Consider the following 14,156-nt stretch of genomic DNA (forward strand, 5'->3'; position numbering starts at 1 on the left):
AAAGGAGCGCTGCTAAGGTGCAGCTGGCACTAACCCCCAAGACTTTCCTGGGGGCTGAGTTTAGACAATCAAAGGAAACATTCTGGAGTAGGAAAAGACGGCGAAGGGGGAGGGTAGCAGTGTTAGGGGCCCGACATTAAGAATACCTCCGCCCTGCCAGCGACCTGAGCAGAAAAACCAGCCAACAGAACATCAGTCAGAATAAAAAGGTTTTATGTACCACCCCCCCCGACACACACACACAACAAAAGGTACCAGCCAGCTACCAGAAAGGACTGGGCGGTGCCTTCAGCCTTCATTTGCTCCAGAAATAAGTTCTATCTCAAATGCAACAAGCCCCAGTCCCGGGGGAGACGGCCCTGCAAAGAGGAGCCTGGACTCCAGGCCGGGAATGTAAGCTCTGCCTCACCCGCCTTCTTCCTCAGGCCTCCATGTGTGAAGCAGGCTTGTGGCAGGAGGTCCTGCAGCTCCACCAGGGAGGCTGAGACAGGCTAGGAGGGAGGCTGTGTCAGGGACAGAACTCACGCAGGGCTACCCCCAGACTGGCCGCAAATCAAAAAGCCTGCCTGGTTGTGATGGTCCCTTGCAGTGGCTGACATACCAAGAGGGCACCCTTCCTGGGGCCACAGGGCCTTCAGCTTGGTTACCACCCGGCCCGGGACTCTCAGCTCGTCTGGTTCTTCGCAGGTCAGTGTGGTTTCTAATCAGGAAGACGAAGAGGCGGGAGACCCGGGCCTCGGCTCTCGTGCATCTTGTCCTCGTGTACGGCAGGGGGGCCAGGGCTGCAGCGAGCTAGGAGACCGTGGTTCCCGAGGGGCTGACTAGGTCGTGGGGGAGGCTTTCTCGGGCCTCCCGCATGCGGCGCCGAGCTCGTCGGAAGGCCTCTGCAAGGGAAGCAGACACCGGAGTCAGTCGGCAGCCACAGCATGGGGGGGGGGAACGTGGCCCACGTGGATGCGGGTGGCCAGCTGCGGGGAAGGGCGCCTACCCAGCACATTGTGGATGGAACTCTGCTGGCTGAATCCCTCCAGACGGTCCAGCACACTCCGCATCCTCTTCCGCAGGGAACTTGACTCCATGAAGGCCCTGCAGGGAAACCTGCCACGTGGCCACGGCGGCTCTCCAGCCTCGAGGCAGGAGCCCCAGGGCAGAGGGCCAGGGCCGCTCACCTGGACTGGTGCAGACAGTGCAGGCGGAAGGTGACGCTGCCTGTGGTCTCGGTGCGGAGGCCGAAGCGGCTCAGACGCTCCCCCTGTGGCATCCAGGGAACATCAGGTTTCTGCTGGGTTCTAGACCCCGGGCACCATGCTGGCTTCCTTCCCATTCTTAGTCTCATTCTTGGGGAGAACAGTTCTGTTGGGGAAACTTTCCCCCAGCACCCAGACTGCATCACCCCAAGGAATAACACTGGGTTTCCAGCCGTTAACCAGGGGACATGCCAGCCTCATTTGCGAATCAACAGTCTTCTAAGCGGCCTGCTGATCCTCTGATTCCTGAGGTTTCAGGAATGGGCTGGACAGAGGAGCTGGTTATTCTGATGGGGACCCGGGAAAGCCTCTAAGGGTCCTATTTTCCAGAGCTCGCCTAGGTTCCTGGCTCGAGATGCGGCCGAGACGCCCCGCTTAGGCCACCGGAGGGAATGGGCTAAGCAATAAGCAAGCAGTGAACAAGGAAGGGGCCTTAGCCTAGATCCCGCCTTTTCCAGAAGAAACAGGGCCATAAGATCCCAGCCTCAGGTCCCCCAGAGACAAAGGTCACCTTGAAGGTTCCCGGGATCCGCACGTAGGAGAGGTCCTCCAGCTCCAGCGAGCCGCCAATGAAAAACCTCCTGAGCTCGGCCACCGTGCCGAGCTCCAGGGGCCTCCACGTGGACAGCGTCAGGGTGTGGGAGCCTGGGCAGGAAGAGGAGGATGGGGCCGGGGCCGGAAGCGCGCCTGGCCCCTCGCTGCCTCCCCAGCAGCCACACGGGCCCCGCCACTAAAACTTGTGGCCTGGTGGCAGCTCAACCTGTGGTGAGGGTCACCTCGGTGGCTGAAGGGGCCGGCAGGGCAATTAATCAGACAGAAGTGCAGATTTCCGCTCTACCTGGGCACCACAACAAGGGTCTCCACCTCTCTGCGCCCCATTTTCCTCAACTGGCAAAATGGAAAGAACAAAATCTGCGCCTCACAGAGCGGCGGGGAGAATTAGATGAGAAACACTTAGCACGACGCCTGGCACACGACCGAGGAGAGCGGCGGTTATTTCTAAAGGGACACAGATCCGCTCAACACACATCTGCCAGGAGCCCATGTCGCCACGCGGCTTCTCCCGAGGCTTCTCCCTAGAGGCCGGGAGTCACATCAGAGGAGCCCCGAGCAGAGACCAGGGCTGCTCACCTTCCCGGTTAGCTGTCGTTTCACCCACCATCTCCAGTGAAGGCGGGGAAACATCTTCAAAAGGAACAAGGAATCTTGCGAGTTAAGTGCTTCTAGTTCCCAACCAGCCCTACTTCGCACTGGAAGTGGTGGAACCTTCTGAAGTGTTAGTCTTGCTCCTAAGGAGCTGGGGCAGGTGGGCCACACAAAGGGCAGGGACGAGAGATCACCTGGGGTGGCAGGCAGCACCACGGCCCCATAGCCTTCCACGCGGTACCTCTGCCAGAAGTCCAGGGAGAGGACCTCGCAGTAGAGCACAGGCCATGCCGGGAGAGCCTCTGCGGGAAGGGGGAGAAGCGGCCAGGTCACAGGGGCCCTCACCAGGACGGGGCCGTCGGAGGAGACCCAAGGCCCCAGATCAGCGGGACCACTCACCAGCAGACTCATCCTCGTGGAGGAAGGAGGCCTCAAATGTGAATGGGTAGGAGAAGTGGGCCACTTGATCCTAAAAAAAGAGGCATCTTATTCTATCCTCAGTGCCATGGGGTGGCCAAGGCCTCGCGGGGAATTGGTTTTCCCTGTGGCCGATGACCAGGTCACCTTCACAAGGGAAAAAGAAAAACTCTCACCCCAGGTAGGAAATAAGGGGCTGAGAGACAAAGGGCCACCCAAGTCCAAGCTGCTACCATTCTGAGAAGGGATGAGAGGGCCCTTGGACCGGGCAGCCCTGCAGAGCCCCCGGCCAAGGCCAGACCCAACTCCGGAATCCTCCCCAGGCCGTCAGCCTGATCGTCTTCAGATGCCATCTGTGGGGGGAGTCCTGCTCCCTCCAGGCGCCCCTCTCATTGTCATACCATCCCCAGGGACTTGGTGGCACAGGTCTGTGTTACTCCTGAGAGCTGCTGGAAGGCAGGGCTGGACCAGTCTGAAAGCCAGAGACCACAGATGGTAAGTTAACCTGGCAGGAAGGCAAGGAACTTTGTCCGAGAAAGACACTAAGTTCCTTTATCCATTCGTTCACGCGTGCCCACACTCAGTCATTCCCTGTGTGTCTGCTGTGTGTAATGACCGATCCTTAGGGACATCTTGGTGACCAGAAAGACAAGCTTCTCCATCCTGTCTCTCAGGGGGCCAACATTCCATATGGGGGGTGGGGGGACACAGACAATCAACCAACCAACAAGAGACTATCAGGCGTGATAAATGCTAAACCAAAAATAAACAAGGTGAAGGGACTGAGTCACTTGGAGGCTCACTGAGACCGGCAGGGAGGGCACAGCACTCAGAAGTGACACTTAGGCTGAGACCCAAACTCAGCAGAACCAGCCATGCAAAGATACACCCCAAAAGCTTTCAGATGGAGGAAATGGCCTTGAAAAGGACCTCAGGTAGAAATGAACTTGACTTGCTCAAGAACAGAAAGTATGACTAGAACGCAGTGAGGGAGACACAGGCTCCATTCAGGGAATGGAGGCTGGAGTTGGTCTAAGCGGGGAGGGAAGCTGTTGGAGGTTTAAGTTCAAGAGAGACACAACTGGTTTACTTTTTTTTTTTTTTGCTTTTTAGGGCCGCACCTGCGGCACATGGAGGTTCCCAGGCTAGGGGTCAAATCAGAGCTACAGCTGCCGGCCGACACCACAGCCACAGCAACACAGGATCAGAGCTGCATCTGCAACCTATACCACAGCTCATGACAACGCCAGATCCTTAACCCACTGCGTGAGGCCAGGGATCAACCCCGCAACCTCACGGTTCTAGTCGGATTTGTTTCCGCTGTGCCACGACAGGAACCCCTGATCCAGAACATCTCTGGAGAACGGACAGGAATTGCGGACAGGACAAACGGCTGTAGGAAGCCAGAGAAAGTGAGGAATCGAGGGTGTCTCTTAGGTTTCTGGCATCAGCAACGAAGTGCACGTCATTGCCATTCTGCTAAGATGGAGAAAACCATGAGGGCGGGTTTGAAGCGAGGGGGGAATCAAAAATGCTTTTGGTTGAGAGTTCCCTTGTGGCTCTGGTTACAGCTGTGGTGTGAGTTTGATTCCTGGCCTGGGAACTTCGGCATGCTACAGGCATGACCAAGGAAAAAGAAAAAAGAAAAGAAAAAAAAAAAAAAAAGATGCTTTGGTCATATTAAGCAGAAATGACAGAGAGGTAACTGGATGTGAGTCTGAAGTTCAGGGGAGAGGAGTTCCCATTGTGGCACAGTGGTTAACAAATCTGACTAGGAACCAAGAGGTTGCGGGTTCGATCCCTGACCTCGCTCAGTGGGTTAAGGATCCGGCATTGCCATGAGCTGTGGTGTAGGTTGCAGATGTGGCTCGGATCCTAAGTTGCTGTGGCTGTGGTGTAGGCCAGTGGCTACAGCTCTGATTAGACCCCTGGCCTGAGAACCTCCATGTGCCATGGGAAGGGGCCCTAGAAAAGGCAAAAAGACATAAAATAAAATAAAATTAAAATAAAATAAATAAAATAAAATAAGAAAATTAAAATAAAATAAAATAAGAAAATTAAAATAAAATAAAAAAAATAAATGAAGTTCAGGGAAGAAACAGAGGCTAGCGAGAGCAACTGGGAGTCTGAGACCTACAAACAGTACTGAAGCCACGGGAGGGGTGTGACCACCTAGGAAGACTGGAGAGAGAGAGAGAATAAGAGAAGGCCCAGCCCAGCCTTGGAGGCTCTGATAGCTGCGCATCAACAGACGGTGCGGAAACAGCCGAGGAGGCCAAAGAGCCGCCCCTGAGAGAGAAGAGAGGAGTGTGGACCCAGAAGCCACGGAGAAGCATGTCGGTGAGGCAAGTGAGCAAAGGCTTCGGAGAGGCCAAGGTGGGGGAAGGCCGAGGCAGGATTTCCCATCTTGGACGTGAGCTCTGACCTTGGAAAGAACTGTGACAATGTCCATGGAGGAGTGAGGAAGGAGCCTGACCAGAGGCCTCTGGAAAACTGCCAGGGGGGTGTAAAGAGAGAGACTTGGGAATACTACTTACTGGTAGTTGGCAATTCCAGAAAGAAGTGGACATAGAGATTGTCAGACTCATAGCCTTGGGCTGAAACTAAGAAAACAGGCAATGGTTTCAGTTTATTCTCCCACCACCCTTTGCACCCGACCCCGTCCTGAAGGGCCTACCCACTTGGGGAGGCAAGCCCCTCGAGGGCCAGGCGCTCTCCACGTTTCCAGGAAAGACTCAAGCGCCGCGGACAACCTGAGGCCTCCACTGGGGTGGGCAGCACTACACCGCAGCTCTAGCTGGCACTGGCCAAGCCTCGAGGGGTTTCTGTCTGGCAGGACACTTACCTACCTCTCCATTTACAAAGAGCCGGAGGGCACCTGGGACAGTCTAAGACAGAGAGAAGCGGGGGGACAGATCAGGAGGAGGCCTGAGGGAGCCCCCATCCCGTCCGCAAATCCCCAGAGGGCCTGACGCTGGACGTCAGATCCTGGTGTGTGACTATGAGGCGTCCTCCCCACCGGCCACTGTTTCTTCATTGCTAAATGTGTAACATAGGGGGAAAGTAACTAATTTAAATGGTGGGGAGGGCAAGAAAGTGTGGGGAGTTTATAAGAATGACCAAAAGAAGCATCCAGAAGGAATTCCCCTTGTGGCTCAGGGGTAACAAATTTGACTAGTATCCGTGAGGTTCGATCCCCGGCCTCGCTCAGTGGGTTAAGGATCCGGCATTGCCGTGAGCTGCACTATAGGTCACAGATGTGGCTTGGATCCGGTGTTGCTGCCTCAGGCCGGCGGCTGCAGCTCCCATTCAACCCCTAGCCTGGGAGCTTCCATATGCCAAGGGTACAGTCCTAAAAAGAAAAAAAAAAGGAACAAAGCATCCAGAGCTGCCCTTTGGCATCCAGGGAGAAGCCAGAGATGCCTGCTCCCTCTAGAGGGCTAAGGTCTAGGAAGAAGACAGTGTCTTTTTTTTTTTTTTTTTTTTTTTTTTTTTTTAGAGCCACACCCATGGCACATGGAAGCTTCCAGCCTAGGGGTCGAATCAGAACTGTAGCTGCTGACCTACACCACAGCCACGCAGGATCCGAGCCATGTCTGTGGCCTACACCACAGCTCACAGCAATGCCGGATCCTTAACCCACCGAGTGAGGCCAGGGATCAAACTTGTGTCCTCATGGATGTTAGATGCATTTCCTCTGAGCCATGACAGGAACTCCAACAGTTTCCTTTTTTAAGGATTTGTGTGGCTATTTTATCTACCTTTGTTTAACCCTGACCATCTCTTGTTAATGCGATACAAAAATAACAAAAGTCAATTTTTTAGAGAGCAAGAGGCGGACTACTGGGTAATTCTGCTTTTGTTTCCAGACCCAGAAGTGCAACTCCTGGAATAAGAAAAGACAAAGAATCGAACCACAGAATAATAGACTTAAAACTGCTTTGATTTGCTTTTTCTAAGCGCTGCACTATTTGAAGAACAGAAAGGACACCACCTCCCTCTCTATGGGGCACTTAGGAAAAATATCCACATGAAGAGTAAAGAAGACATTTCTCATTTCTACATTTATTTAAACTAAGACTAAAAATGAATGCATTACCATTGACAAAAATTCAAAACTACCTAAGGTGAGAAAATAAAAAGTAATCATTCCTGACATACCCCTCTCCCCACCCTTAGCCCCCTCCCATCTCCCAATCCCTCTCCCCCCAGAGAAAGCCACCTGCAGCGTGTGTGCCCTTGGAGAACTGTTCTATGCATTAATGGTTCTACGTCAATATGCAATGTTTTAAAAACACAACAGGCGTTCCCGTCGTGGCTCAGTGGTTAATGAATCTGACTAGGAACCATGAGGTTGCAGGTTCGATCCCTGGCCTTGCTCAGTGGGTTAGGGATCCGGCGTTGCCGTGAGCTGTGGTATAGGCTGCAGACGCAGCTCGGATCCTGCATTGCTGTGGCTCTGGTGTAGGCCGGCGGCTACAGCTCCAATTCGATCCCTAGCCTGGGAACCTCCATATGCCGCGGGAGTGGCCCTAGAAATGGCAAAAAGACAAAATAAATAAATAAATAAATAAAAACACAAGAAGGACGATACTCTATGTGCTACCGTTTACTTTTCACGTGGAAGAGCGTGTCTCAGGGTCCCTGAAGAGAGGACTGCTACTGAGCTACAGTCAGGATGCTCTGGCTAGAGGACCCTGGCCCGTGTGGTGCTGCAGGAGACCCAGTCACTCACCATCTCAAAATCCGTGCCCACGAGGCTGCTGAGATACTCCTTGTGGCGGCCGTAGAGCTGAGGAAACAAATCGCGCCACAATTCCAGATGCCGCCGCTCCAGCCCGCCCAGGGTTCGGATGCGAACGGGAGGGGAGAGCAGCAGCAGGAATGGGCAAGGCCCAGAGAGCCAGAGGCCTCAGAATCCCCGTCCACCAACACCTGCCAGGGCGGCATGGAGGCCGTGGAGGCTGCCGGGCTGGCGCCAGCCTGGCGCTCGTGCGTACATGACCTTGGGGCAGACTGCTGAGCTTCTCCATCTCCGTTTCCTCATTTATAACAGTGCTAAGAAAAGGATTCCCCTCAAAGGGCTGTGGTGTCATCTAAGCGAAATAACTACCAGAAGGGCCTAGCACAGAGCACGCTCAATGGTCTTAGGATGATCTGATAACGGGACCCAAAGCCGGTGTCTGATGTGTCCTCGGTGCTGCTGAGTCAGGAGAGGCCACGAAGAGCCAGACCTCACGGCTGCTGACCCCAAGCTCAGCGTGGCCTCCGCGCCCAGCAGGCGGGTCCTCGGGAGGCACCAGCACTTACGTCCTTGAACACGCGCTGCTCCCGCTCCTCCTCCTCGGGCTGGGCCAGGGAGGACACGTTGTCCAGCGTATACGTCCACAGCTCCTGCTTGTCCCCCTCTGTTTCGATTCTGGAAGGTCAGAGCCACCAAAGGGACTAACTCGGAAAAGACAAGATGGGCCCTCGAGGCCCGGCCTAGGGAGGAGCTGATTTCCGCTTGTTATTCGGAGATGGAACATGAGGAACCATCGGCCCGGAAGAAAGAGGGACCCTGGCTGGGCCATGTCACCCTGTCTGGATTGGCCCCTACACGCAGCGGCACCGAGAATGATTTTTACTTGACTGCACGGCTGCGGTTATCACTTTCAAAGGAGGGTAGCTGAACATTTGCAGAGAGCGGGATGCCCGGGGTCCCACGGGTCTAAGGCCTGGACGAGAACATGACCCTGGGCTGGGAATTTAAAAGCTAGAGCCGATGAAGGGCTTTCTGAGACTCTCGTCAGCCACAGGCAAGAAGTGAAGCCTTGGAAAGGCAGGCCCGTCGCCACCGTCCCCTTTCTCTCCTCACCTGTAGGGTCCTTTGAGGCCGGTGAAGTCGGGTTTTACTGTGATGACACCATTGCTGTCCACCTTCAGAGTGCAGAGGACATGTTCATGCTTCTTGTAGCCAAGCCTAGAGACCAGAGCATCAACACCAGGGTTCAAGGGCACTGGCCCCACCTCCAGGGAAAGAGCAAGAGGGATCCAGCCCACGCCAGGGGAGAAGACAGAGGCCGCAGTGAGACTGGTCCTGGTGAGATACTTTCTTCCAAAGAAAACAGTGAAGAAAAAAAGCCCTCCCTCCCACCCAGTCAGCTGGGCTGACTCTTAACAGGCCGGTGATGGTTCGTGAGAGAAGCGGAGGATGGGGGGCTGGGGGTGGGGCGGTGAGAAGCTTCGCTCACTTGCCGTAGGGCCCCAGGTCTGCCATGATGTACATTGTCTGAAGAGGGGTGTTGATGACGTGGCTGTTCCTGACGAACTCTTCTGAGGGTTCCCAGGTGACGATTCGTGACTTAAGGATGCCACCCTCCCTGGGAGACACCACAGGAAGGGTCACTTCCCTGGCACCCCCCAAAGAGCCTGAAGGAGGTGTGTGGGGGGGAACACATGCAGGTGGAGGCCTGCTGCAGAAGGGGATGCTCGGGTTGGCTGGGGGGAACCGAGAACACTGGCATGGGAGGACCACACAGGCTCCCCTAGTGTTCCCCCCACCGCCGCCACTGGCACTCACATCCCTCGTCTGTCCTGACGTCGCCGCCTGACATTGGCCATTCGCTCGACCAAGAATGATGGCACCTCACTGGCTGCGGTGGTCATTTTCTGACAGTGCTGGGAAGACAGAGCAGCCCTGTGTAAGCCATCTACTCAGGGCCACATGGGACCAAGCACCTGGAGGAGCGTCTTCCTTCTGAAACCTCACACAGGACCTGAACCTAGAGGCACAGCCACCACACAGTCATACGTGCGGATGGAGGGCAGTGGAGGCACGGACAAACCAAAGAAGACACAACCAAGCCTCGGTTTGCCCTGAGATGGCAGCGGCTCATCATTCTCAAGAAATGAGTTTACTGATGCGAATCTCAAAATGAGTCTGCAATTTCTAAGCACATCCCAACAAAAAGCTGGGTGAGTCTGCCTGCTAGAGGCTGACATTAACTAGGTGGCTGGAAGATGCCAAATGTCACACAAGTATTCTGGGGAAAACTCTCCCATGGGTAGCTGAACACTGACTATAATTTTCTTTTCTTTACCAAAACAGACAACCCAAATTCCTTATGCTGTCCTAGACAAACTGCGGACATAAGCCATTCCCCATGCTTATGGAATTCCTCTTCAAACCCAATATTCGGTTTTGGTTGAATCCCATACTGAATTTTTTTCTTTTGCGTTTTAGGGCCACACCCATGGCATAAGGAAGTTCCCAGGCTAGGGGTCAAATCGGAGCTATAGCTGCCAGACTACACCACAGCCACAGCAACCTGGGATCCAAGCCACATTTGCAGCCTACACCACAGCTCACGGTAATGCCGGATCCTCAACCCACTAAGCATGGCTGGCTAGGGAGCGAACCTGAATCCGCATGGATACTGGTCAGATTCATTTCTGTTGCGCCACAAGGGGAACTCCAATCCCACATTGAATTTTACCTACATTCAGACTCCACCCACCTGTCTGGTCTTATGGTGCATGGAAGAAGTCCAGTCCAGGGGCTGCTTCTCCCAGTTTGCAAGCTGCAAGTCTATCATGAGAGACGCTGCTCCCCCCTCCTCACCCCTCCCAGCAGGTAGAGAAGAGAGCAGCAGCCACAGACCGTACCTACGTTCTCCAGCCTGGCTGCCTGCAGCACCCAGCAGGGCCTAGATGGGCTCTCTGCCTCCCTTAACAGGCTTCTGAATTAACACACAGCAAGGCCGGAAAACTAGGGGAGGCCAAGGGGAACGGAGCGGGGAGACTTGAGAAAGAACAATACCTCCTCCAGATTGGTGTATCTATCAGAGTCAGTGTAGGTGAAGATCCGTCGGTTCTTCCTGCCATCCGAACCCTCCAGCTTCAGAATCTCTTGCCGGTACTGATGATCCAAAGGGCTCTGACAGGCTGCTTCATTCTGGTACAGATCGACTTCAAACTGAGGTCACAAGGAAAGAGAGGTCTACTGAGAATATGTCCGATTTCACTCCTATAACTGGTCAAATCAGTTCTGCAGAGCTGATGCAACGTCACACGTTTTCACAGCCAACTCTCATTTTTCTACACTAATGTGAGACAGGGGAGTCCAAGAATGTTAGCGTTAAAAGGAATCAGAGTGATCGTCTAATTCAATTCTGCTGTTACAGAATTACATACCCCAACAGTAATTCTGCTGTTTCAGGGAATGGCCCGGAGGTGAAGTGTCTTACCCAGGATCATAAAACTGGGTAGCAGTTGGCACTACATTACATTGACCTTGTAAACACTACAGTGGGAAGTATACAAACTGCTACCAGTAATTCCCACTGTGGCTCAGCAGAAAAGAAAGAATCTGACTAGTATCCATGAGGACGCAGGTTCAAGCCCTGGCCTCGATCAGTGGGTTCGGGATCCAGTGTTGCCGTGAGACGTGGTACAGGCTGCAGACGTGGCTCAGATCCCATGTTGCTGTGGCTGTGGTGTAGGCTGGCAGCTGCGGCTCCAATTTGATTCCCAAGCCTGGGAACCTCCATATGCCACGGGTGCGGCCCTAAAAAGACAAAAATAAATAAACTGCTATCGCCCTTCTGGAAATCCGTTTGGTGATATGCATCAAAACTCCTGCCCTGCTACCAGCCGGGTGCAGGCAGACTGAGCAGACAGGGGACACTGGCTCACCTGGCTGAAGAGCTTCTCTTGCCACCCAATCACGACCTCCTCCTCTTCATCTTCATCCGGGCGATGCCCACCTTCAAAGACAACAGAGTGAGTCAAATGCTTGAGCCAAACCAGCACCACTTCTTGCCCTGTGACGGGTGATAACCAAAGTCCCTGCTCTTATATCTGCCACAAAACCACCTAGAGTTCACTGATTTATTAAGCACTCATCTGGACGCACTCTAGAGAGGCTGTGGATATGTACAGATGAGGACCCAAAAAGTCTTTATCACTAATTCGAATAAAAGGACGTCATGTCTTCCGGGAATTATTTAATCTAATCCAGTGTCAAGAGCTGAAATTTAGATACAAGTTGAATAGCTCTTCTTCAATCCCAATTGTCTACATTTGCTAGAAAGGGACGGTGGCATTTTTATCTTTACTATTCATGAAGCCATATATCTAGACTCCCAAACACTGTAACCTTAAGAGACTAAATAGCAGGAAAGAAAAGGAAAGATGAAAAGCTGATTTTTATTTTTTTTAAAAAAAGAACCAAATCTAACAGGTCCACTCCTGGCTGACTATGCCTATTTCAGAGACACAAGTTTCACAACCCACCAGCTCACCCTCTTGCCCAGGAACATTTTGAACAGAAACAACAAAAACAGACAGACCAGTGACCTAACACAAACACACTGTTCTCTCTTCCTCACTTTTCTGGCTTCCCAGATAAGGAAAACTGCAAGAGCCCAGATGAGGTTAATACGTACATTTTCCAAGCAGACCTTAATTTTTTAATTGTGTTTTTAAAAGTGTTTATATGTATGTTTCAAGTTTGGAGCATATTTTCTCTTAGAAAAAAACAAATGCCACAAGTGGTAGTTAGGTTGACAGACAAGTTTATAACCTATCTAAAGTCTGGTATGTGCTATTTCACTACATTTGACCACAATTCAGATCAGCATCTCGGTGGTAGGAATCATGTCTTATTCAATTTTTATACAATACTACGTAGTAGTTAAAAGTGCCTGGGATCAAATCCTGGCTTCAATCATTTAGCAGCCCTGTGACTTTGAACATGAAACCCAACATCTCTAAGCCTTTTCAAAGACTACAGACCTGGGTCTACTCTGTCTCAAAGAGGTAACCTCAGCTCTAGGCCCTTCCCCTGATCCCCAAAGGGCAACATCACCACCAGATACCCACTGGCTGTTGGCTGAGGCCTAAAAGTGGCCAAGTCTATGAGGTCCTTTCCGGGCTGGGCTGCAGGCTGGTAACGGAGGTAATTGCTTGATGTGATTCTTTGCAGGTGGACTCTGCCAGGAAAAGGGAAGCCCAAAATACACATTACAAGACACAAGCCAGGAGATGATACGGGGCAAAGATGGAGAAACAAAACACAAGAGATGTGGCGGGGTGCAAGCAACAGAGGGAAGGGGAGTGGGGCACGGGGGTCCTAAAGAGGAGTGAGAACGAGAGAGTGCATTGGATACACAGGGCTCCCAGGATTTGGGAGGGTCCTGAAAGCGTAGGTCTTGAAGCTGTAAGTGAAAAGGGTTCCAGGGAGCGAGGGAGACGCGGAGAGACCGGGGTGACACTGGTCAGGATTGCAAAGGGAAGTTGGGGGGGGGGGGGGCTTCAGCAAAAGAGAAGTGTAGTAGTTCAGGCTCCAATCATCTGAGAGCATAAAAGCATGGAGCTCTGAGGCGATGCGACTACCGGAGGCGGAGGTTGCGCACGGGGTCCCGGGAGCGATACACTGCCTCGCCCGTGTCGGTGCTCCAGACGGTGTCCGCCATGACAGCTGCGCCGCGCCACGACTGCGCCGGAAAGCGCACCGCCCCAGTTGCCTTGGTAACGGAGACGCTGGGTTCCAGCGGCTAGGGAGGTGTTGCGCCCGCAGCCCGCAATTCCCTGTGCTGCTAGGCAGCCTCGGTCCAGGGAGGCACCAGCGGACCTCCAATGTGCATTCAGACTGGGGTCCTGCAGGGTCACCACTTGTGTGTGCAAACCGAAGCTCGCTCACCCCCAAGGCCTGGACCTGATGCACTTTACAAGTGAGGAAACTAAAGCAGCGCTCTCGGCCCCTTTTATATAGATTCAGACAGAAATGGTGTTAGGGATCAAAATGAAGTGTCCTGAGTTCTCAGCTGCTGCTCGTCCCACCGCACCACATGGCCTTCCAGTGAGTGCTAGGAAACTTTGGTCTGAAAATCGATGGCTGTGACTCACAGAATGTACCTATTCTTCTCAGAGGAGTCAGGGGAGGTGATGACAGTTACTCAGACGTGGAAATAACATTCTTGGAAGAAAACAAAAGTGTGTCAGAAGATTTATTAATCCTTGTATTGGCATTCGCTGAACCAGAGAAAGAAAACACAAGGAAGCTCACAGCAAGCAAGGAGAAGATATTGTTATACTGGTTTTCCTCTTCCATGTGTTCTTTCCGGATGTGTGTTTATATATATATATATATATATATATATTTTTTTTTTGGTCTTTTTGCAATTTCTTGGGCCACTCCCGAGGCATATGGAGGTTCCCAGGATAGGGGTCGAATCGGAGCTGCAGCCACAGGCTTGCGCCAGAGCCACAGCAACTCGGGATCCGAGCTGCGTCTGCAACTTACACCACAGCTCACGGCAACGCCAGATCCTTAACCCACTGAGCAAGGGCAGGGATCGAACC

General features: G+C 53.0%; 1 protein-coding gene across 13 annotated transcripts; it reads right to left on the reverse strand.

Moving 5' to 3' along the window:
* Positions 1-196: 196 nt before the first annotated feature.
* MKS1 (MKS transition zone complex subunit 1) lies at positions 197-13,295 on the reverse strand. 13 transcript variants are annotated; one of them, XR_014820448.1, is made up of 18 exons: positions 13,188-13,295; positions 12,675-12,784; positions 11,487-11,557; positions 10,612-10,767; positions 9,373-9,470; positions 9,044-9,172; positions 8,668-8,772; positions 8,121-8,229; positions 7,546-7,602; positions 5,660-5,698; positions 5,348-5,413; positions 3,212-3,282; positions 2,793-2,862; positions 2,588-2,695; positions 1,759-1,892; positions 1,170-1,252; positions 989-1,086; positions 197-884 (listed from the first exon to the last, which is right to left on the reverse strand). XR_014820448.1 is itself a non-coding variant. In XM_003131643.7 (18 exons), exons 1-18 carry the CDS (start codon positions 13,265-13,267, stop codon positions 793-795), a joined length of 1,680 nt encoding a protein of 559 aa, XP_003131691.3. In that variant the 5' UTR covers positions 13,268-13,295; the 3' UTR covers positions 197-792. The 13 variants fall into 13 exon arrangements, 4 of the variants coding, with proteins under 4 accessions (XP_003131691.3, XP_084839257.1, XP_084839258.1 ...); XR_014820449.1 differs by having other exon boundaries at positions 2,379-2,695; XR_014820446.1 differs by having other exon boundaries at positions 1,170-1,337; positions 5,656-5,698.
* Between the last annotated feature and the right edge of the window lie 861 nt (positions 13,296-14,156).

The sequence above is a fragment of the Sus scrofa genome, chromosome 12 (assembly GCF_054392235.1).
Source record: "Sus scrofa isolate SSC_HxYL_T2T_F1_AM1 chromosome 12, Sscrofa_HxYL_maternal_Yorkshire_Landrace_v2.0, whole genome shotgun sequence".
In the NCBI taxonomy this organism is placed as follows: domain Eukaryota; kingdom Metazoa; phylum Chordata; class Mammalia; order Artiodactyla; family Suidae; genus Sus; species Sus scrofa.